Source organism: Lepisma saccharinum, chromosome 1, assembly GCF_977018435.1.
Source record: "Lepisma saccharinum chromosome 1, izLepSacc3.1, whole genome shotgun sequence".
NCBI lineage: Eukaryota > Metazoa > Arthropoda > Insecta > Zygentoma > Lepismatidae > Lepisma > Lepisma saccharinum.
In genome coordinates, this window is record NC_139229.1 from 188,530,034 (window position 1) to 188,555,314 (window position 25,281).

At 37.5% G+C, this 25,281-nt stretch overlaps 1 protein-coding gene across 13 annotated transcripts in view; it reads left to right on the plus strand.

Moving 5' to 3' along the window:
- Positions 1–25,281, plus strand: part of rg (A kinase anchor protein rugose) — a 1,179,223-nt gene that overhangs the window by 664,501 nt on the left and 489,441 nt on the right. For 8 of the 13 annotated variants that reach the window (XM_083144766.1, XM_083144776.1, XM_083109897.1 and 5 more), the window contains 8 exons: positions 1,639–1,713; positions 3,892–4,000; positions 4,968–5,049; positions 5,769–5,920; positions 7,351–7,515; positions 11,227–13,588; positions 21,995–22,169; positions 24,254–24,407. In XM_083144766.1, coding sequence (XP_083000892.1) covers positions 1,639–1,713; positions 3,892–4,000; positions 4,968–5,049; positions 5,769–5,920; positions 7,351–7,515; positions 11,227–13,588; positions 21,995–22,169; positions 24,254–24,407 — 3,274 coding nt within the window. The remainder of the gene's footprint in view (positions 1–1,638; positions 1,714–3,891; positions 4,001–4,967; positions 5,050–5,768; positions 5,921–7,350; positions 7,516–11,226; positions 13,589–21,994; positions 22,170–24,253; positions 24,408–25,281) is intronic. The other 5 variants (XM_083144790.1, XM_083109889.1, XM_083109904.1 and 2 more) reach the window with 2 other exon arrangements.

Here is a 25,281-nt window from a genome sequence, read left to right on the forward strand (position 1 = left end):
TATTTCGTGATATTAAAAAAAATATCATCCAGGAGATACCAACTAGATGATATATCATTACAATATTTAGATGATATATATATATCATGTCTGTGATATATTGTCATGATATTTGGTGATATATATTTGTTGGAGATTTATTGTCACAATATTTTAGCGATATATATATTGCATCAGTAATGAAGGGTGTTCCAAAATTAATATCGGGGTTTTAATTAAGTGTATATTCTATTACATATACAATACAGAAATGAAACATACCTTAAACGGTCACAAGTGTTCAATGTGGGATCCCCTTGTGACACGGCACACATCTAGTCTGTAAGTTGGCATGGGTCACATTATCTTCAGGCTTTAGGGACTGTAAGAGATGTAGACGGTACAGCCTCATGTGCAGTCTCTTTCGTAACACCCTCCAAACAGTCGTGGACGGCATTGACAGTTCTTGACTCGCCTGCCTTACAGATTTCATGGGACTCCGACTGAAACTTGCTCTGACCTGTTCCACTTGCTCATCTGGTAGACGTGGTCTTCCGGAGCTCTTCGCTTTGCACAGGCATCCCGTATTCTTAAATTGGTTGTACCATCTTCGGATGTTGTTATCCGATGGGGGATCACATCCATATTCCTGCCGAAAAGCACGTTGCACTCCAATTGCTGAGCTACACCTTGCAAATTCCAAGACACAGAAGGCTTTATGCTCAGGAGTCATCTCCATCTTTACTGCTACTTCGTGCTGCGGCGGAGTTACGAAACATCACCTGCAAGGTAGAATCAAAAACTCTTTGAGTTACCTTTTCTTTTAAGGTATGTTTCATTTCTGTAATGTATATGTAATAGAAAATACACTTCATTGAAACCCCGATATTCATTTTAGAACACCCTGTATATTACCATGATATTTGGCAATATATATTGCCAATATCATGATATTGAAAAATATTGTATTGTATCATCTGTGATGATATTTTCTTGATATATCGCAGTATCAAATTTCTGATATCGTCCTTACTGATAAGAGAGTAGTATTTGAGCAAGCCCCATGTTTGATACCAATGGAGGCACATTGCACAGTGAACTATAGGTCTAGTCCAGATTAGCCTACGTGATCATAGAGTGAGCTTAACTTTGATATTTTATAGATTAGTGTTCCATGAAAAGACTAAGTGATTCATTTACTTGGTTTTTTAATGTATGTAACCCAGTTTTTTCAGTAGAAAAATGAACTGTGTATTCAGAAATTTCCTTTATAGGACTAAAGTACCGAATTGTACCTTTGCATTCATATAAGCAATAACAAAGCAGCCAAATTGTGTCCTAAGATCATCAGCTTCTGTACTGAGTGTTCCTCCCTAACATTTCCACCTTTCAATTCGTAGTATTCATGCTCGTCTTCCTTAGTGTGTTACTCCAATGTTAATATTTGTGTTATTGGAGCTAAGAAAGTTTCACACTCAGTAAGTGAAACCAAAGTATGAAATAATTTCACAATGAGTTATCCTAAAACCAGCAGAGTATACTCTGGGTCATCTAGGTAATCGGAGATGACCCAGCTATAATTTTTAAAAAAAGTTGTTTTTTTTTCTTCGCAATATTCTTTCCAACCAACCTTTCATTCATACATTTCTTTCCTTCCAGCGCGCGAATGTTTTCAACCGTTTGCCACGGAATGTCCGAGAGCCTTTCTCCAGCTGGTGGACTCTTCTCGGCAGGGTGAGATTCCACCGGCTCCCTTTAAATCTCTTGGCGGGGAGGGAGGGGAGAGGGAAAGGAAACACTGCTTCTCAGGCACGGTGATTCCGTGGCCAGGTAACCTCCTTCTGGAGAGAGTCGCCAGTTGCACTCTCCACCCCAGAGCCTTTGCCCTTCCCTCGGCTGGCACCCTCTTCTGCCAATCTTCCCTGATGTCCTTTGTATGGCAGGAGCTGTGTTGTTTACGACAGGGAAATTTCTAAGGGATGGGAATTCTGTGTTCACAAATTATGTACTGGAAGTGCGCGAGAAACAGGGAAATCTGAACAACATTTGCGAACCAATTCTATGTTAATTCTCATTTTACATTTGCTTCCTGAACAGAATTTGTCAAGTGGGAAAAGCTTAAATATTGAAGATCAAGGTAATTAAATAAATTAAAATTTAAACTAGATATTCAAGAAATTACACCAACCTCCGTGGCAGAGTGGTTAGCATTATTCCATACGATGCCAGAGCTCCAGGGTTCGAATACCAACCTGGTCATGGGTGCTCTTTGTAAATGTCCTTAATTTCATATCACTCATCGTGATTAGCCAAAAGTGGCAGAAAAGCAACATAAAATAACAATTTAATCAATCGATCAATGAAGTAATTAAACTATTTATATGCCTACTTTTTTTCAATTTTTATATTTTAAAATGCATGATTACTTTCTCTTTGTAACCTTCAAAACCAGTGCGAGTACTTCTTTCAGGGATATGAATAATATTTGAAAGGCAAATCTATCAAAAGGCTATATATATTGGTTAATTTACGTTGCTTTTCTCCCCTCTTTAGATTAATAGTGATCATAAAGATGAAAGATGTACGAATGTAAAATATATAAAGAACAAACGCAATGCAATGATTCCAACTTGGAGAACCTCTCGCATCACAGAGAATTTAAAGCTGGGAAAGGGGAATTTTCTGCATCCATAGGGAATTTCATTCTGAGTCAAGCAGGAACACAACAGAAGATTGGCACAAGCAATTGAATGTGTGTGGAAAGTAGCTTGGTGTTCCTATTGGTGATTCGAAAATGTATTATTTGTTTAGGTGTTAGTGGATTAGTATTCGTGCTAGTGCTGTGTTTACTGAAGTTAAAGGCAATGAATATAATTGAACATTTGCGTGCAAAAATATTTGGAACGAGATCTTTTCCGGAGAATTTGCAAATCTTTAACGCAGGTTGACCAGTATTGTACCACAGCCACAAATCTTGAACTTACACTTCTGTGTATAAAAATAGTAATCGGGAATGCACAGATAACAGGATACTGGGGTAACTTAAATTTTATACTTCGATTAATATTGATGTTTTTTTTCTATCACTAGTACATTCCTCTCATGTTGTATGTTACAGGTTGTCTTTTTATTAGCTTTATTATACTTTTACTATTTGAAATTCTAAATGTAGATTAACTGCAATCACAACAATTAATTTATAGTGGTCGCAACAATAAGGTCAAATTTTCCACACATATATTCATAAATCATGTATGGGTGCTGAGGTAAATTTGCAGGGAGACTTCAGGAGTGAGTGTATGAATCAGGGGTCGGAGATTACCCACTTGTTAAAACCAGCATACACTACTGCCTAAAACTTCCATTTGCGTAGTACATTACTTTTGACCATGCTTATCACTTCACCACAGACACTGAGAGGTTATCTTAAAACCAGTCCTACTTGTGGTCTGATGATCACTAGTTATGTAAGGATGTTTATCATGGATTACAATTTATTTTTGCAAATTTTAAACATGAGTCAAGCTTGTTTCTAACATTTTGCACCTTGGTTCATCACAGAGGAAGAATATTCATCAATATTTCTTAAAGATCTATTTTGTGCTATTAGGGTAACAGGAACCAACAGGCAATGCTTACATAAAGTAAAAATCTAAAATAAATCTGTTGAAAAGTAAATAACAGAATTGATCGGTCGTACTGTTATTTGAAAAGTATTCATATATATTCTTCCCTTTTTTAATTCAATATGAGTGTTGCCTGTCAATATTTCTTTATCATGATGATGTACAGATGATCTCTGTGATATATTGAAGAAACTACTTCAACTGGGGTGAGCTGAGGTGAGTCTTTATATTAATTTAAATAACTCTGTGAATTTGAAGTGTTTAGTTTCAAAACATTCCATTGCAGAAGAAAGTACGATGTAATGAGCCCGCACAATCTGTACACGTTACTTGCTGAAAGGTTGTTGTTGAACGAGGAAACCCTGACCTTACCAACATACAATGTGTTGTATGAGGTAAGTTATTTTGCATTTGTATTTTTTTTCTTTTGTCTTATTGCATATTTTCTCATTTACTTTAATTTTATGGTTCACAAGTATATGCAAGAATAACTTTTTTCCTCTCTGTTGGCTTATGTGCTTTAACAAGGGCACATTTTGGGATCTCTGTATCTGATATAGTTTATGAAGTGCTTCATGTTCATCAGTTGTAACCAAGTTTATGTGTCTGCAAGCTCCATATATATAATCAAATAAAAGATGGAGATGTGAACATCAGCATCATTGTTGCCAATGGGTATGACATAATATATTTTTTTAAATATTTTCTTGATTATGATACACTGAAAGGGATAATTTTAGAGAAATGTACTTTCCAAGAATAAAGAATATGTACTTGAAATTACAGTTGCTCACCTTGGGAATTCATCATTTCTAAAAGTACTTAATTCTGATGCATTGTTAGTTTCATTATCCAAGTAAATTGTGTATAAACATGTACATGTGTGCCTCCCCGTTGGCGGAGTAATAGCTTTGTTGCCTTGTAATCAAGGGGTCCTGGGTTCGGTACCCAGTGGAAACACATAGTGGTTCGGATCCCACTTTAAACTGTAGGTCCAGCCCCAATTAGCATTTCTGTGCATAAAATGGACTTAAAACCTCTATTCTGAATATGACATGTGAATGAAATGTATGTAGGTTTACATACCTGCTTCCATTTATATATCTCTCTCGGTATGTAATTGTTAGATGAGTGGAGATTTATAAGCTGTATACACCCTACTTATTCTCAAGATAGCATTAGTTGTTGCAGATAACCCTTGTGTATAATTTAACCATTACATATGATTAGACAGAGTATCGTTGCCAAGAGAGGAGGTCTGGTCTGTGGAAAACACAGATAACATAGAAAAGGTTAACAACATCTATATTATATTTCAATAATAATAGTTTATTGACTGTTATTTTTAATTATTATTTATAGATTCTTACGGAACACATAAGTCAGCAGATCCTATATACCAGACATCCAGAACCAGAGTCACATTTCAGGCTAGAAAATCCAAGTAAGTAATTTCGACAAAGAATTAACAAAAAACATGTGTAACCCAATTTCAAAAAGTATCTTACAAACAATATATATTATTTTAATTGTGGTAACGTCTAAGGTTTGCTTTCATGTTCTATTCTGTGCTATATCAATACTTTTATGCAGGTAAAGAAATCATTTTCTGAATGAGTTTATATTGTGCACTAATTCACAAAAGTCCATGAAAAATTGTTAATTTGACTGTTGTACTGTACTGTTTCAACACAGTTCTTACCATCCTTACACATTCCTGCCCTTTCCTGCAGAAACCACAGCGGATGCCACAGTTAACATCAGAATGTATAGTCACATGCTTGTCTGTCTTCTACCCTGCCTTGGTTAAAATGGCCAATTAAACTTTGTATCCCCCACCCCTTCTCCATGCTTATGGGCTTGCCAATTCAGAAACAGCTATTCTTGGTCAGTCATTTCAAAATGAAAAATTTATGGCTGTAGTTTCTGTGCGAATAGGGGATACAAAGGTCATGAATCCTTGGTGTGAAAAAGTACAGAAAATATTGTTTAAACATTGATGAGTGAAAGACTTAAAGTAGTGTTGTAAAGAAAAACATGTTTAAAAAGGTTTACCAGTCAAACTAAGGTATTTTATCAGTTAAAGTGTACTGCGTAGTTGACATGGTAATAGTTTCTGGTGCTGACATATGATGAATGTATGCTCTTTGTTTGTGGTTTTAGTGATCCTGAAAGTTGTAGCAACTCTGGTACGGCAATCAAAACAAACAGAACATCTGTTGGAAGTGAAGAAGCTGTTCTTGTCTGATATGACTTTGTTATGCAACAACAATAGGGAAAATAGAAGAACAGTACTTCAGATGTCAGTGTGGCAGGTAAGTGTGAACTTATTTAAGTAGTTGCCAGTGTTATCTTACAAAAATGGAGGAGTTTTATATTGATCATTGACGTTCGTCTTTGACTTTCTGTAAGCTGCAGAGAAATGATTCAAAATGAACATTTGGACATACATTTAGTGTTGTTATTTTTGTAAAGATAATTTGTTACCCATAATTATTTGCCTTGCTTAAAGTAATAATTTGTCAGTAATGTCAGTGGTAACCCAAAAGTCTATAGCAATGAGCTGTTATTTGTCAAATGCTCACCACTTCGTGGATTGATAGGAATGTGTCAATTGGATCCTCTTTCCCTCGTGAACCATATGATTTTGTAGTTCTAATGCTTTTACATTTCACAGATTTACACTAATTTTCTTCGATTATTGTACAGAATGTAAGCATGTGTTTTGTTATTCACTATATATGTATATATGTTTTTTTTTATAACACATAATGTTTCACAAATTTTTCTTCGCATCAGCAGACCCAATGGAGTAGAAAGAGAAACACTTGTATAGTATTACATAGTTTGTTGTCACAGTTCGAAGATGGTTAACTGATTGTAGACAACAGACCAAGCAGCATCAAATACTGAACAGCGGCACATCTGCATGCTGGTCATGAGCACTAACCAGTCATATACGAAAAGCTTCTTTGTAAAGGTGCCAAATAAAAACTTCCATTCCTCTGGTCAGTAGTTCACAAAGTAATTGAGACAAATAAGGGTTCAAAACATTCAATCAAAAACAATCTACACTACCATAACACAATTGTAAATAATTACTGTTAACACAGTTCAATATAAGCATGGCCACAAAAGAGATCCTTGTAAATATACACAAATAACAATATTCACAAATTCATTTCTAACAATGTATGGAAGGTCTCAAAGAAAAATCTCAAGTGAACATACTGTATAAAATAATGCTTTCCATTAGTAGTGGTGGTCACCAATGCTAACCACCTTGACAATTAACCACCACCATGCCATGCAACGAGGTAACCTATCTTCAAGTCATTGTACTGCCATCTACTGACAACTGTAGAAACTAATAACTACCATTAGCAGCTATCCCGTAACTGTGTGTGACCTATTGACTTACTCATAGGCCCTCCCTGGCATAGTGGTAACATCATAACCTTGCAATCAAGGTGTCCCAGGTTTGACACCTGGGAGACACATGGTGGTTTGGATCCTACTTTAAACTGTAGGTCCAGTAATGATTAACCTGTTTGTACATAAAGTGGCCTTAAAGCAAGAACTCAAACTATTTACTTACTTGTGAAAATGGGGGAATCCAGTCACAAAAATAAATCAACACAGAGAGGTGCAAATAAAATGTATGAGATGTGCAGGAATAAATTGGTAAGGGATTTAATACAAACCTCAAAATTTTATTTCATTAATGTTCATTTCATATTTTCAGGAGTGGTTGATAGCCATGGCATATATTCATCCCAAAAATTGTGAGGAGCAGAAGATATCGGATATGGTGTACTCTTTATTCCGCATGTTGTTGCATCATGCCATAAAGCACGAGTATGGTGGATGGAGAGTGTGGGTAGATACATTGGCAATCGTTCATTCAAAGGTAAGAAAATCAAAGGAAGCATCAATGTGATTTTTAATATCTTTGTTTTAGTTGATGTCACACATACTTTGCCAGTAAATAATAGATTCATCTTAAGCAGTTACATCCCTGTGGAACTTGTTAATGGCTAAAACACATTAGGTAAATTTGTGGACAAAGTTAAAGGAATTGGACCTTATCTTCTTCACAGCCTTAATGAGGCAAGAATAGGTATGGGTCACTATATGTTCCATCTATGTTGCCAATTCTTGTAAGGACACCCTATGATTCCAGGGGTCCCAGGCAGCGGCGGCGCCAGGATTAATCATCTAGGGGTGCTGAGGGGGTGCGGAAAGAAATTTAGGAGGTGCGACGTTCAAAATAAGAAAAACATTAGACACACATCGTTTCAAAACTTGGGGGGCAAGGGCAGTTTACTTTCCCTTGGTAGATAAGATTTAGCATAGTGTGGGAGAAAAAATAGCAAAAAGCGTGCCTAATGGCCGCCACTGATTAACATAAATTACTGACTGAAATGAAATTGAAAGTAGCTGAAATTTTTGCTCCAGTGTGAGTAAGAACAAGCAGGCGGAAAATAAACTGTTTATCAACAATGCAATAAAGAACAAGAAAAGAAAACATAACTCACATTAAGTTATAGGCAATTATCGAAAACCACAAACAGACCACTTGAACAAACAAAAGAAGAAAAAATCATAACAACAATGCTGATGAGAGGAAAACAATGGCCGCTGATCTTCATTGAGGCTGCCGTCAGTACAGAAAAGTATGTATATGGGCATCTCTGTCAGTGTTTATCCGTTGCATACAATAATAATGGTCTTACTTCAGTATCTAACATTCGGCGGTCAATATGACAACATGACTTATTATGACACTCTAAGGGTTAGTGTTTTTAGTTGAATGTAGGGGGTGCGGAAGAAAATTAAGGGGTACGCAAGCACCTCCTCGTGCCTCCCTTGTGCCGCCTCTGGTCCCAGGTTTGAATCCCATTCTGAGCATTGGTGTTCTTTGTGAGTGTTACTTCATCAGTTTCATCATTTGTACTAATCACTGTGATTAGTCAAAAGTAGCAGAAAAGTAATGCTTAATAACAAAAAATTAACAGATAGTCTTGGATAGGACCGTGTGGTCTGTCAAGAATTTGCTTTTGCAGATAAAGTTCAGAAGCAGACATGGGGGGAAAGGGAGCAGCTAAAACACAAAAATGTAGCAACGCCAAAAATCTGACCTCAGGCTATGTTTCTTTGGGAGAAGTAGAAGGCACTGTTAACAGTTTTCCAGGAAAAACTTTCTTTAACCATGTCTGTACAATGTAGAGTGCTGAGTAAAGAATGTATATGTAAGAGTCCCTATAGGTTGTAATTTTTTGCAACACAAAGTTTTCCATACCTTGAGTTGTTTTTATTCTCGTTGTGACTTAATCCAGAATTTTTTAAATAAAACTTTGCTATAATTCTACCAACACTCTTTATATTCTGATCCATGTTAGTCTATAAAAAATTAAAATAGGAAAATTTATGTGCTGATTTCTTTTCCACAGTCACCAATACTGATTTTCAGCTCATTGTTGTCACTTCCATCAATGTTCTTATTGCTCCAACTTAACTGTAGCATGAGTTGTACCCATAACTTTTAACTGCAAGTTTTGCCATGTATGAAAATGTTGTACTTGTCCTGTGTAAAAATATTAATAACTTACGTTTTGCGAGTATGTATCTAGGTAATTCCGACGTTTCAGGATGCAACTGCTCCCTTCTTCAGACTGCTCATGTTTAGGTTATGGGTAAATCATAACCACGTCGACCTCTCCATAGGTACAGGATATAGGTATGGTAAAAGGTGTGTGGTTAAAAAACAATAAAAATCTAAAACCCATTACAGGTGCACGTCATACTACCATGCTGTTTCCCCGATTAGAAACTGCTCCTTGGAATGTTAGAACTTTAAAGAGGTGAATAGCCAAGCCCCGCATGTGCTGCAATTGTAATACTCCAAAGTTTCCTTGTAGATTGCGAGGTCGGGTGCCTCCCCTCTCTTGCTCCTCGTTAAATCCTATTTTTACTTATTCCTTCCCATCCCATTTCTTGAACATCTTCCCCCACATCTCATCGATATTCCCATCATCCCTGTTTAATTTATTCTTTCTTCCCTTACATATATACGACCCTTGATATACATTCCTTCTTATAGGTTTTTCTTCTTCCCTAAGCACTTTCCGTTTGACGATTACATGGCCTTCATCAAGGATATGTTCGGAGAGCCCCGTCTTGGGAACCCCCTGCCTTATATCCCTGTCGTGCTCTCCCCACCGAACAGTCATGCTTCTTCCTGTTTGTCCCACATATCCCTTGCCACATTGGCAAACTATTCCATACACACCCTTCATCCCTCCCTCTTTTCTATCTTTCTTATACCCTGTGAAATGCTTTTCTAAAGTTTTTGGAGCTCGCATACCACACCTTATGCCATATCCTCTTACAAGTCTTTCGATTTTCTCCGATATTCCGGGAAAGTATGGAATGCCTATATATTTAACTTTTTCTTCTTTTCCTTTTCCATCTTTCTTCTGTTTAACTTTGGAGTATTACAATTGCAGCACACGCGGGGCATGGCTATACACCGCTTTAAAGTTTTAACATTCCAAGGAGCAGTTTCTAATCGGGGAAACAGCATGGTAGTATGACATGCACCTGTAATGGGTTTTAGATTTTTATTGTTTTTTAACCACACATCTTTTACCAATCCTATATCCTGTACCTATGGAGAGGTCGACGTGGTTATGATTTACCCATAACCTAAACGTGAGCAGCCTGAAGAAGGGAGCAGTTGCATCCCGAAACATTGGAATTACCTAGATACATACTTGCAAAACGTAAGTTATTAATATTTTTATATTAAATTTGTGAGTAATTCGCATAACTTTCATCATGAATTGTCCTGTGTGTGGAGTAATGAAAGCCATGGAAAACATGTAAAGTTTTTTCAAGATACGATAATTTGAAGACAAAATGAGACCTACTTGAAACTCATCAGAGACGTTAGCATCATGTAGTTGAGCAATTTTTAACTAGTACATAATTACAAAGTTGCACTTCCTAATTATACTCTTTAACTCTTTAGTCAGCATACTATACAATCACAGAGTTCCTTCCCACTGACCTGGAAATCTTGGCAAACTTGGAAAAGTTGAGGTAATTAACCTGTGCATGAAAAAGTCTGGAAATTTTGAAAATATATCCAAAAACCTGACCAGTCAGGGAAATCAGGTTTCTTCTTCTTCTTCTTCTTCTTCTTCTTCTAGTATTGGGAAATGAAAATAAGTTTCAGTGTTGAATAGCAAGTGTCATTCAACATCTAAAGCATTACCGAATGGTTTTGAAACACTTTTTTTTGTTTTTTAATTCCATGGAAAAGTTGTGAAATTTGTTCTGATCAAATATCAGGAAACCTGAGTAGTAATTTTCAGTAAGTGTGGCATCATGGAGGTAAAAAGTACCATAAATGCTTTGGTATACTTTCCAGGAAAGAAATATTCTTCATATTAATATAAGGAGGAGAATGTCATGCTTACACTATAGGATTTCTGGTTCTGAAATTTGGAATAATTTGTTCATAAATCCTGCAACTATCATTCATTTTGTTGTAATGTTCAAAAGCACCCTGATGAAATATGTCTCTTGTGTATAATAATTGTACTTTCTTTTGTAGGTCTCCTATGAAGAATTCAAGCTCCAATTTGCTCAAATGTACGAGCATTATGAACGTCATCGTTCAGATAACATCACTGACCCAGCTGTGAGACAACAGCGTCCAATTAGCACAATCTCTGGTTGGGACCAGCCAGCCAATGGATATCACCTAAGGACTTCCATAAACTCCCATATCTATCAAGCAGTAGCTGGTAGAAGAGACGATGCACTGCAGAGTGACGTGGATGTTTGTGGAAATGGTGATAAACCCAACAGTGGTGTTTTTATTCGAGAAAGCAGTGACAGTCATTTGAGTGATGTTAACGTGCAATATGAAGACCAGAATGCAGTCTGTGACACTACAAGTGCAGGGGACACGTGTGCGGATGATGGAGAAGTTGATGCCGTGTCTGTGGACTCGAATGCTTCAAATCTGTACAGTGAAGTGTGCAAAGTGAACAGTGAAAGCACAGTAACGAAGACTGAGGAAGCTGAACGGTTGTCGTGTTCATCAGACACAGAAACCAAGGAGGGTTCTGTGAAGCCTGAAGACAAAGCTCAAAATGTGACAAGTTCAGGGGACCAAAATATTGAAACTTCCGCCGAGGTTGTTTCATTGTCCAGTGATCAAGATCAACAAGTTGCGGAGAGTGACGTCCAGGAAAGCAAAGCTGTGGAAGGTGAAAGTACAGTTGAAGAAAGTGAAACCGTTCTGTCAAAAGAGGATGCTCAAGAAACCGAACTGCCAGCGTCGGTCAAAGATCTTGCAACATCCAGTGAAAAAGTTGAAAGCGAAGTAGATGAAAGTGTGGAGACACCGGAAGTGGCACATGAGACTAAAGAGGAGAAGAAAGGTGGAGAGAAACAGGATGAAGCATCAAAAGAGAGAGACTCGCAGCAGGAAACTCTCTCTGGTGAAGGTGTTGCGATTGAGTCTGCCAATTTGGCTGAAAATGATAATGATGCTCCTACAGACCCTGTTGATCAGCTAGATAAGGATAAAGCCACTGATGTAACTGAAGATAAGTCTGCTGCTGAGGTGGTTACAAACACAGAAGGTGGAGAACACGAAGTTTCAGAAAATAATCATAATGTTGCCGATGCAAATACAGTGCAGCAGTCGGAAAGTATGGTTGACCACCCTGAAAAGAAGGATGCAGAAATTTCTGGCAGTGGTTCTGATGATGCTGAATTAAACATATCCAGAGAGCATGCTGACAGTGTAAATGAGAATAACACTGAGGAACACACTGAAAGTAACAATGAAGAGACTGCTGTTTCTAACGGCGAGGAAGGAGAGAAGACAAAGGAAATGATCAATGCAGAACAAGAGGGTGAACAAAGATGTGACGAAACACAATCCAAAAATGATGATTGTGAAAAATCGACTTCTGAGACTGAATTGAAAGCAGCATCACCGGAAAGCTGCATCAGTGATTCTGGCTTAGATAAGGAAATTCAAGATAGTGATACGTCAGAAGAAGCCTACGCCACTCCAACAAATGGATTGGAGTTGAGTTCCGAAAACAAAGATGGTAAGGGAGATGACGGGAGAAGCTCAGCAGAGCCAGTAGCTTCCAAGGACGTTCCTGTCGAAACCAAAGTGGGTTCCGCTCAGAGTCCATCCGTACCTCCAGAGGAAGCAGCTGCAACAGACGAGGAAGGTGATGCTAGTTCTATTTGCTCAATCAAAATTAGTTCTGGCCCTCCTGATGGTGATGCATTCTCTTTAGACACACAGGAGCCAAAAGAAGAGTGCAGTGCTATGCAAACGAGTAAGTGTGATGAAGTCCCAAGTACTCAGGATTCTGTTTGTGAACAGAAGCCAAACGTTGACGGTGATATTAGTAACATTGAATGTACTGCCGAGTCTGCAGATAGCGTGAAGGTAACTGAATGTTGTGAAAATAACAGTGAAACTGAATCAAAACATATTGGTGACAATGTGGAAAACTTACAAGATGCACATTGTGATTCAAATTCAGACGAAATTGTTGTTGTTGACAGTTCAGTTAAAGTTGTTAATAGTAGTACTAGTACGCCTAGTGCAAAAGTGCCAAATGATAGTGTCCATCCCTCATCTTGTTGTGATAATCAGCAAACATCCAGTGAAGCCTGCGTAGATGAAACAGTTCCCGCAAGTAACGAAACGCAAAGTTCTGATGTGTGCTCAAAGTCCGAAGTGGAAAGTAGTGATAATTTCCAAAGCCCTCCAGATAAGCTAGACGGTGTGAGACAGGAAGATGTTCCCAGCACAAGACAAGCCAACTCCGCTGCTAGATCATTTAGTACCTCTGATGTAATCCAAACGCGAAGGAGTTCGCCACAGAAACGTCCAAGGAGTGCATCGACCTCCACTCAAGTGGATCCTGTTCATTTTGGTGAGTAATATAATTGATTGGGTATACTGTGTTACTTATTAAAGAAGTAGCCTTCTTGGTGATGATGATGTGATAAAAAAGGAAATTTATACTGATTCCAATGATGATATTTAACTGATTATCATACATCACGGGTTGGTTCCCGAACATTTTTGTATCACGGTGCCCTTAGTGCTTCGAAATTTTTCCGTGGTGCCCAAGTCGGAATGTAGGCCTATCTAACACTTGCAACACTCAGTTAGGGGGTGGGGTGTTAGGTTGCTTGCTTTAAGTTAAAAAATAAACACATATTTCAAATTCAGAAATATTTTATTTGTAAATAGTACTAAATAAGCACATATTTGGAACAATCATATCTAAAACCATGTGTAGACCAACAAGTAAGTGTTATTATATTGGAACATTTCACGGCACTCCTGTAAGAAAGCCATGGTGCGACAGTGCACCACGGCACACACTTCGGGAACCTCTGTCATTCATGTTGAATTAATTATTTTTAACAGGAAAATGCTGCAATATATTCTGTTTATGAATTATAAATATCTTTAAAAAATATAGTCAGAACTAGTACAGAAACAGTTTTCACATATTTGTGAAAAGGGATGAAGCAAAATTTATCATTATGCAAGAAAACAAATGTTCAGAACTGAATGTTAATTCCTTTCAAGGGAACAGTAGTGTACTGTACTGCATTAAACTTGCCAAAAAAATATATATATATATCAATATGAGCTCTGTGGTCAAAATTTTGAACGTAAGAAATTTGATTATCAGAATCTATTTAAATGTTGGAATTTTATTCTGATACTAGTTCTGGTATGTTTATATTCAGCCAATATTAAAATATCTGAAATTGGTTTCATCACATTCCTATTAGTATGTTAGCTTTTGGTATGTAAATGGATGATTGGGATGGGAAGAAATGGCAGGTGGGTATTATTTTCATTTTTATAAATTCTTTGCAGTAAACAGTGGTTTATGCTTTTCTCATATTTTCAGTGCCTGGGGAAAGTTGTAAAGATCTGAAATACGTGTGTACAACAAATCAGTGTTTATCTGTGTTTGTAGAAACTATTTCACGGGAGCTAATGTGCGGATTCACAGCAACAGCGGCGAGATCATTTGTTGCACCTGCCTCACCTGTAGTTGGCTTGTTCCGCACACGTGCTCGTGGTGTTACACTTCCGGTGTCTCTTAATTTAATAAATAACTTACCAAACAGACGTCGAGATGGCTGTCGTCTGTCCGGATATCTCTCTGCGTACACACGGTAGGCTTCTGAGACATTCTTTCGGCATTCCCCATAAATCAGGATCGTGTCCGCTTTTTCTATGTTTGTGAACACCATAATCTTCGCTCTTACCACTACGACTGCTTGCTATGAACTAACACGATCTCGTGGACCTGCTATCAAAACTTGCTCTGCGTAAAGGCAGTTCTGTCAGGCACCTGAGAAGTCTTACATGCCGTGGTACTGACGGTCAAGTGGGCCACTTGTTAGTTTGTTTACATATTTTCACATGGCCATATCTTCGTTCCTATGTTCAGTAGATGCATGAGACCAACGGCGTTGTGTTTCTCTGTGTGTGCTCTTTTATATTATGCATGTTATTGTATATCGTTCCATTTAAAAAAATATGACTTTGCTCCAGATGCCCCATTTGTCGATATTTTTCGACCCACCCCATACCTCCGATTTACGAGCCCCATTTGATATTATCGTTTCCCGCAAACCTCACATCGCTACTGTTTCTGGTTTCTTCGCTATTTCAGGTGATACTTTTAGGTGCCTCACGCAGTATATATATTTAAGTGTCATAGACAAAGTTATAGCCTAACCTAAGACATGTGGCTGGAAATTAAAAGCATGTTCATGCAAGGAGGTCCAAGTGAAAAACTTTTATTCTTTTACACTTTTCAAACACACACTGAAGAATATGTAAAAATGTAAATAATCATGCAAAATCTTGTAATATATGGTGGTGATAGAAAACAAGCATGCAATTTAAACATTACATTTTCTTTATAACCAATGTAACAAGAACTGTCAGTGTTTTAGTGCTCCAGAAAAAGTGTATTTTTTTAATTCTCTGTATTTGTTAGTGGATTATGCTGATTAAAAGAAATTGCTATTATGTTATAATGAAAAAAAAGATGGAAAATTGTTACCAGATTTGCTTGTGGGCACTTTTCCTGTTTGGGTGAAAGGTTAGAAATGTGCTGTCTAAAACATAGCATGAGGCATTATGTTGGGGTGGAGTGAAGTGAAGTGAAGTGTCAGTAAAAATGAAATATCTACTAAATACAGGGTAGAGCATTTTTGGCTACCTACTTTTAAAATAACATACACTCTCTCGCAATGGATTTAACTTTTATTTTACTATTGCAATACATCATTTGTACATTGGGATTCACATTACCTGCATTACCTACACTCTGATGAAAATAATGTCTTGCAAATGCACACCTTCATTAGCATTGCATTGCATCAGGTGCGCTTGGATGCTTTGCATGACACACACAACCATTTCAAGAGTTATGTTTGCAATTTCTTCACTGATTCTTGTCCTCCGATCTTCATGACTTTCCACTCTGGTAGCAAACAATTTTCCTTCAGATAGCCCCAGAGGAAGAAATCTGGGCAGTTAAGGCTGGTGATCTTGTGGCACAAGAAATGCCACGAACAACGCTAAGTGATGTGACCTGGAATAATTTTTCCAATGTATTCTTGCTGAGGTAGTATGTATGCACTGTGGCTCCATCCTGTTTGCACCAAATTGCTTCCAGTTGACATTGATGGTTTTGCAGCTCCGGAATGACAAAAATCTCCCACCATTTGTGAATAGCGTTACCCAGTTTCTGTGGTTGGCCAGCCGAAGTCTGTTCTACAAAACTTTTCTACAAAAATATGCGTAGCTGCACGGGCCAGTGCTGCATGGATACTGAAATCCAAAATCTCAAAGCACTCAGCGCAAGCCTTTGTTTTTGTTTATTTGTTTTTGTTTTTTCATACTCCTCCCTGTCGCACAGTGTTCCCAATTCAAAACTATGTAGCTGAAAATGCTCCACCTTGTAGAATTTATGGGGGGGGGAGGGAGTAGGCCTGCCTCTACGCACATACATTTGAGGGTATGTGCTTATGTCGTGGTGCCTTTAATTAAGCAGATTATACATAACACAAAATTTCACAGCTCTTGGTCCAAAATTCTGACTAAGCCATCATTTTACAGCTATATTTTGTACATTATTTTCTAGGAATTTCATGTAAAAGTAAAAAAGTAAGGTTTTTGCTGCCTGTACCATCCCTAACTGACAATCTTCAGGACAAACTTGTATAAGTTTCAAACCAAGATGGAAGTTATTTCCAATTTCCATGCTGCTTTTTCAGGAACCTATTAATTTTATGCATTCATCTTCCTGGTCGAAAGAAAGCAACATATAATATTTTTCCAGAATTTGCTGTGTTCAAATTATAAGTTCATTGCCCGTACATCTCTGAAAAATGTATATTTGAGGTTCTAAGGTGCTTCCTTTTGCTTTGATATGTACATCAAAAGTTCACTATCTATAACCCCTTGATTTTTAAAATAAAAACAAAAAGATGTTAAGGGGAAGAGTGACAATTTTGCAGTTGTGCATTTATTTCAATGTTGTTGGAATGGGCACTGCTACTAGAAATACCTGATTATACAAGAGAGTATGAATTTCTCTCCATGTTGCAAGTGGAAAACTGTTTTTTAAGGTGATTATTAAGCTATACACGATGTTTGAAAAATATGAACAATAAGTACGAGGCATATTTTTAAAGTAAGTTCCATTTTGATATTACATAAACACAAGGACACATGTTGTAATAATTTTATTTTTACATGAAAACCTGGGCCTACATCTACTTTTCAACATAATTGCCACCTACATTAAGGCACTTATCGTATCGTACAACCAGCTTCTGAATGCCATCTTCATAGAAATGTCTCCTGATGTGATAACAACTGCTGCATGGCCGTTTTCACGTCATCATCTGCGTTAAAGCGCTGGCCGGCAAGGTCCTTCTTTAAGTGCAGAAACAAGTGATAGTCACTGAGTGCTAGGTCAGGGCTATAGGAGGATGATCAATTTGTTCCCAACCAAATGACGCGATGTGATCTTGGGTTTGATATGCCGTGTGTGTACGAGCATTGTCGTGAAGCAATACGATCCCTTTACTGAGCATGCCACACCTTTTGTTTTGGATTGCACGATGCAGTTTATTCAAGGTCTCACAATATGTCACAATTTCATACAGAACACTGCGTGACACTTCCGGAAACTCCGTAGATAAAGGTGAAATCATAAAACGTCTGTTTTCGCGCAGTTTTTCATCAACTTGCTGCACCAGGTCAACGTTAATGATGGACGGTTGCCCACTTCCTCCCTTGTCGTGCACGTTTGTACGGCCATCTTTAAATGCTCTCACCCATCTTCTTACCATGCTATCGCTCATAGCGTTGTCTCCATACACTTCTGGATGGATGGATTTCGGCTGCTTTCATGTCTCTTGCACTTAGAAAACAAATGACAGGGCGTAGCTCACACACTGCGGGACTTTCAATTGTCTGAGGCATTGTAACCACACCTGAACAACTGTCTACTCGGGTGAACGGTTATGTACTGCCATCTGTGGCTTAGATTCAGGTCTTCAGCGTGCATGTGCGAAACTGCGAGTGCAGCGCTACAATGGCCTAATTGCAAAACGGAACTTACTTTAAAAATATACCTCGTATTTACAGAAACCCCTGTATTCCTTAAGAGAAATCAACTTGAACTTCAAGTTACGGCTAATCAAATGGGAGTTTCGACTTTTCCTACCACTAAGACACTCTTATAAGTGTCCTGTTCTATCCATATACTTTTATACGTCATTGGATGTTTGATATTCCCGAAAAAACGAATAAAATAATGCTCCCATAAGCGTAATGCATTTCTCCTTGCCTCCAACGGCCATCCTGGCAGTGTTGCCAAACCTGATGTACATAAAAAAGCTCAATTTCACCTTAAATGGAGCTAAAGTTAACTTTCAAGGAGCTAGGTTAAGTAAGGCTGGATAAAGTGCCTACTAGGGTAATTTTAGGTGTCAGAGGGGTGGGGGCACTGCTATTACCAGTAACTTTAAAGTGATGACAATTTATTCTTAGTTTTTACCATCTAGATCTGGCGGCATCACCCATCTCAATATTCTACTGATGGCCGTATGAAATCGAAAATAAAGGATTCCCAGATAACAATATTATCATCTTCACCTAAGCCACGGCGCAGTGTAAAAGTATCTGGGTAGTTAAGATGGGGTGTGGTGATGCAGCCAATATAACAATATCACGTCATATTGGGGAAATTATCCGTCATCCCCTTTAGCTGTCAGTGCTGTTTATCATTGAGACATTGAAGCCAGTTGATCGTTGAAGTTAATAGGTGTACATGTGGATGAACTCAAATAAGTTACAATAGGGTGATTACTCTTTTTTGTACTGCATAAAGTAATTTATTCTTCACTGTGTCACCTCCAGGAAAATTGAGAAGGAAGGTAGAATGGAGCAGTTACATTTGTTATACCTCTATAAACCATATGTAAATGTGTATTTTTGGTACAAATTTATGTAATTATTAAGTTTTCTTGCCTTTCACTGATTCTGTATACAGGGTATATACCGTGCATCCATTTCGATCTGCAGCCGAGAGATTGGGAGAAGCGTGGCGGGCGTCGCTGACGGAGATGCCGACATTTGCAGCGTGAAATGCCCGCTTATTTTTATGGACATATGCAGACATTTATATAAATATTGCAAAACGAGCACTAACCTGTGTTATAAGAGTATGGTTTTAATTTTAGTAGCTTAGTGACTGTATGTGCCCATAATTTTGACATGCCCACCTCTTGTGAAACACGGCGTAGAGGTTTGTTTGGAGAACGTTCTAACGCTGCACCAATATCATCGAGTTTGGCTTCGGTTAGAATCCGTCGTTTTTGCTTAGGTGTTTTCAAATTTAACGATACAGTTTCTCGTAATTTAAGGACAAGATGTCTAACCATATCTCTGTGTGGAGTTGAAACGCATGGGAATTTCTGTACAAATTACCTACACACGTCTCGACACGAGTTTGTTTTCACGTACGTGTCATACATAAAAAATCTTTGTTCTAACGTGAATCTTGCGGCTGGCATTCCAATCGTCTCACTGACACGTCACACATACACACTACAATAACACAAACAAGTAACTGCAAGTAACCAAGAATAACACTCTTGCGCACAGTACGAAATTAACACGCTCTTGGTTTACATTGCTCGCCACTATATTTACAACTCTGTCTTCATCTAGTCGCGAAGGAACAAAAAACTCGAGCTCGGATATTTCGGATTGCAAGGAAGCTCACGAAAACCATTCACTTTTATCGGTTTCATCTGCAGTGTAATCCTGATACAGTGTTGCACATTCGAAACCTCCAAACGATTCCCATGGCCACAAAACACTTTCAAAGATATAAACTTAAACAGGACGTTACTGGTCAAAACTATGATTAAAATGCTTTATTATCTGTGGCTCTTAACATCGTTTCTATAGCGTATTTATTTGTGTATATAAGAGCAGAACTTGGATGAATTACAGAAGAACTTTTGCGTGTTATAACACAGGTTAGTGCTCGTTTTGCAATATTTATATAAATGTCTGCATATGTCTATAAAAATAAGCGGGCATTACAGGCCGCAAATGTCGGCATCTCCGTCAGCGCTGCCTGCCACGCTTCTCCCGATCTCTCGGCTGCAGATCGAAATGGACGCACGGTACTATATAGTATTACTATTATTATTTAAGTTTTGTAATGGTATACCCAGTGCTGTAGTCAGGATTCTAGAGGTGGGTGGGTGACTACTTTTTCAGGGTGGGCAACTTGGATATGTACACTGGTGTGCATCCTCTAGTTCCAGCTTTTAGAACATGCAGTGATACGTATATGAAAGTATTACTTCTCCCAAGAGGGTAGAGGAAAGGTAAGAAGTTCAAAGGAAAGGAAATTGTCAGACAGAAGTCACAAAGTCTTATAATCATCTATGTGAGGTATATGATGCAGATTTGATATCAAGTACCTGAACATGTTTTTTTTTTCCCCTTTTTTTTTCTTGTTTTTTTTTTTTTTTCTTCAAGTTTTAGTTACATTTTGTCTTTCGTGTCATATCCCACTCTAGTTATAACCAGGCGCGTCGCCTGATAATGTTCACATGAGCACGTGAACACTCATGTATCTTAAATTACGTACATATTAAATGCACACACACATATATTTTTAATCGAAAAAAATACTATATTTGATGTACAAGTATATACTCAAAATTTACTCTGACACGACTTATTTCACGTCTGATAACTTTTAGATAGTTGGTAACACTGACTCCTACGGTGTTCCACGGAGGGCCTTGAACACAATTGCTGTGCGTGTTGCATAGAGCTGACAGCTAAGGGGCTGTTGGCCACTATACCCCGAAGATGTTCACTTCGCTGTGCGAACACTGATCCAAGCGACAATACTTCTTACATTCGGCACCAGAGTGCAGCATATACAAGGCATGTCTAGGGGCACTCGAAAAGGTCTGTGCTACATAGTTGTAAACTTTAGCGACAATTCGCTAAACCTGGAGGATTTTAAGGATGGAGAGCCACAATTTCCCCTGGGTCCTTCTTGTATTACTTCAAATATAGCATGATTTTGGGGGGAAATTGTTGAAAATAAATTGAACTGTTATTCTCACTTTTTCAATTGAATATGAAGTTACAAGGGAGAGGAGTAAATCTCCATTCAGTACAGAAACATTATTGTGAACACTCGTATGCGAACCGTACATGACGCCACTGGTTATAACCATTCTTCCAGTTACAGATTCATATATTGATGGTCATTTATATATATATATATATATATGTGTGTGTGTGTGTGTGTGTGTGTGTGTGTGTATGGTGGTGCTAGGTGTAAAATGTGCCAAGGTGTGATTTTTGCTTTATTTTTTAGTGAAAGTGGGTATATGCTTCATGCATTTTAACTACCCAACTCTATCACAATAACTTATTGACAAATTAATGAAAGTTCTGATTTGGCCAGGATATGAATCTGCTACCCTGCCATTCTGTGCCAGCCTTACCAGTGCAGTCTAATTTTATTACAAGTTTTAGTAGCTTTTCAATAATAAATTGTAATTCTTCTGCGTGTCTTAAGCTGTTTCCAATAGGCATTTTAGTGTGCTATCAAACTGACACTCCATTTTATTTAATATGGTAAATATGCATTACAAATACTGAGTATCTAATGAAATTTTCATCACTTTGTTGTACCAGGATATTTGTTGCTGAAATTAATAGGTTTTTGTATTTCTTTCAGAATCAAAAAGAACAAAAACGACCTCAGTGTCTAAAAACTCTGCCCGTACCATGTTCAGTCCAGGACCGACTCGCCCACCATTTAGAATTCCTGAATTTAAGTGGTCATACATACACCAACGCTTACTTTCTGATGTTTTATTCTCATTGGAGACTGATATCCAAGTTTGGAGAAGGTAACGAATATTGATTTTAAACTATTTTTACAATAAGTGCAAGTTTGGAGCCATTAATTATGGAGAGTATTGTTTGTTTAAGATTTATTTTTATTTTGTTATTAGTATTTTGTATATTTTTTTATGATCACTTATTGTACATACTTATGTTAGATGAATATTTTAATCATGCTTGTATTCTATTTTTTTTTAAAAAAAAAGTGTTAGGAGAGAAAAATGTTATCTGTCATTTTGTATCTATTGAATTCTTTGTACCTTATAATTATATCAAATTACAAAAGAAATAGGAAACATTCACAGGCAACAAGAAATATGTTGTGTGTGTTTTAAAGGTCTTGAAGGATTCTAAAAACGTATAACTTTTAAAGTAATAGGTTTATTACAATGAAATATTGTTTGTTACACAGAGGAAACTTTAAAATTAATGTTTGGTGCAGTTTGGTTCATTGCCAGACCTCTAGCTGGGCACCATTCATATCCAGACACTCTTGCAATCTTGGTTTGAATCCGAGAATTGCATTCTGATGATGCTCGTGCCAAATGTTATGAATCACAAACTTCAGGTCATCAAGATCTGTCAGTTTCTGTGCATATGCCTGGGTCTTCACATTTTTCCACAGCCAGTAATCGCAAGGTGTAAGGTCTGGTGACCTCTTGACCATCAAGAAACTCACGAACTTGAAGGGTAAAGTGTGGGGGGGGGAAGGAGGAGGAGGGGCGCCATCTTGCTGGAAGTGGACTTCATTGATGATGCCTGAAGTTCCGGGACAAGGAACGTCTGTAACATGTTCAGGTAGCTGGCACCATTCAATGTGTCCTCCTTGAAGAAGAATAGACCAATGAGGTGGTCCATGGAAACTGCACATATGTGTATCAAACTCGTGTGGATTCTCACCCCTCCCCCTCCCCGCAAATTCGGCAATTGTGTCTATTCACTTTTCCCAAAGCATGGGACTTGGCCTCGTCAAAGAAAAGGATGAGAGGACTGAAGGGCATTACCACCATCACCATTTAATCAGGTTAACATTAATTCACAAAATTCCTTCCTCATGTCACAGTCCTCTTCCATCAGATTGTGCACAGATCTCAACTTGTAGGCCCTGGCTTTCACTTCCTTGCATAAGATAATGTGTAATGTAGGCCTCACCACTCCCTGTTCCAACAACTTTCATTTAAGAGATTTCATTGGACTCTGTTGCATGCTCTCATACACTGCATCCACCACATCGTCACTTGTTCTTAGCCTCCCACAACATGGTAAATCTGCTATGCTTCCCGTAGCCTTAAAATTTTTGTACCATCTCTGGATACTTGTCTTACCTGCTGGAGATGTTTTTCCAAACATTGTTTTGAACCTTCTCCACACCGAAACACAAAATATTAACTCGGCAAGCTATAACACACACTGAACTTTTTTCCTGCATCGACTCCATTTTTTAATCACATGATTGTGTGATCATGTGCACACACGTCATTTAGCAGTGTGGGCAGAACAAAATTTTAAATTTTCCTCTGTAAAAAGCAATATTTCGTTGTAATATACCTATTACTTTAAAGTTGTAGCTTTTTAAAATCCTGCAGGACTTTTAAAACACATTGTATTATATGTTTCTTATTGTGTTGTGATATTTATGTATTTCTTTCACAATGTATTACCTTTCTGGTTCTCGTTCCTGTTTTTTGCTTATATACATGTATTCCATCAAGGGTCTTCATAAATTTCAGCATTGCCTCCATTAAGTAATACAGAATTAATCATTTTTTTTAAACACTTTATTTTATTAATCTTATTGCATTGCATATATGGTCCTAGTTTTTGTTTGGGAGGGGGGAGGGGAGGCACCAGTTTACCTGCCTGGTGTACTAGACAGAAATGTTTTATGTTTTTCTTAAAATTATTTAGTTTGCATTTCATATGATCCATTATTACAACTCTGCCGATAGATAAAATGATCATATTTCCCTCTTAAACTGTTGTGGTTTAAATTTAAATTTAATTATGTTTTTTCCACTATCTGTGAACAATATATTATTCATGAAGAATTAGAAATGTATATTTCAATTGAACTTTTTCTATGTTTCAGCCATTCTACAAAATCTGTGTTGGACTTTGTTAACAGTAGTGAGAATGCCATATTTGTTGTGAATACAGTACATTTGATTTCTCAATTGGCTGATAACCTCATTATTGCCTGTGGTGGACTGTTACCACTTCTAGCTTCAGCTACTTCACCAAACGTAAGTATAGGAAAAGAAAGATAGCATATCTTGTAGATTTCAAATTTGTGAAGTTTTTGGTGTGATACTTTCAATATAAAACCCACACTGCACATGAATTCCATGTAATTTTTAAAGAGCTAATCAGTGCAGCTAAGAGAAGAACCTTTATATCAGAGTTGTTGATGGTCCACGAACCCATAAATTCTAATGGGTTCCACAACAGGACCAGAACCTTTTTTCTCGCACAATTTAAATTCAGTCCAAGTTGTGTATTGTTTCATTTCAATACGGAACTTGGACCATATTTAAATTGATCCAGAAAAAAGGTTCCTGAATGAATTGAAATACTTTACAGATAAAAAGGTTCTTTAAGGTCCAGAACCCATTTATGCTTGCTGATTTTCTCTTCTGGACTGGAATTGAATTTATTTAAAGTTGCTGGACCTTTAACAACCCTTCTTTATATATTAGTTATGTCTTCCCTGCTTTGGCATTCACATCACATCATGTACGTCTACAATAGTTTAATATAGATGATATACAGGGTGATGCACAAGATGATACACCATTTTTATTAGAATATAGACATTTTTGAGCAAACATACATCACAATAAGGATAGCACTGTGGAGAAGTGTCATACTGTAGCACAGTACGACACTTCTTAAACTTAAACTTAAACTGGAACTTAAACACTAGCTGTGTTTAAGTTCCAGTACAGTTCCTTCTTTCCTTCCCAAACTGTTTATACATTGGATTTGATTTTTGTTATTTAGTGTTGCTTTTCTGCCACTTTTGGCTAATTGCAGCAATGAGGATGAGTGATGATATGATGAAGTGATGATATGATGAAGTGATGAAACAAGGAACACTCATGCCCAGGCTGGGATTTG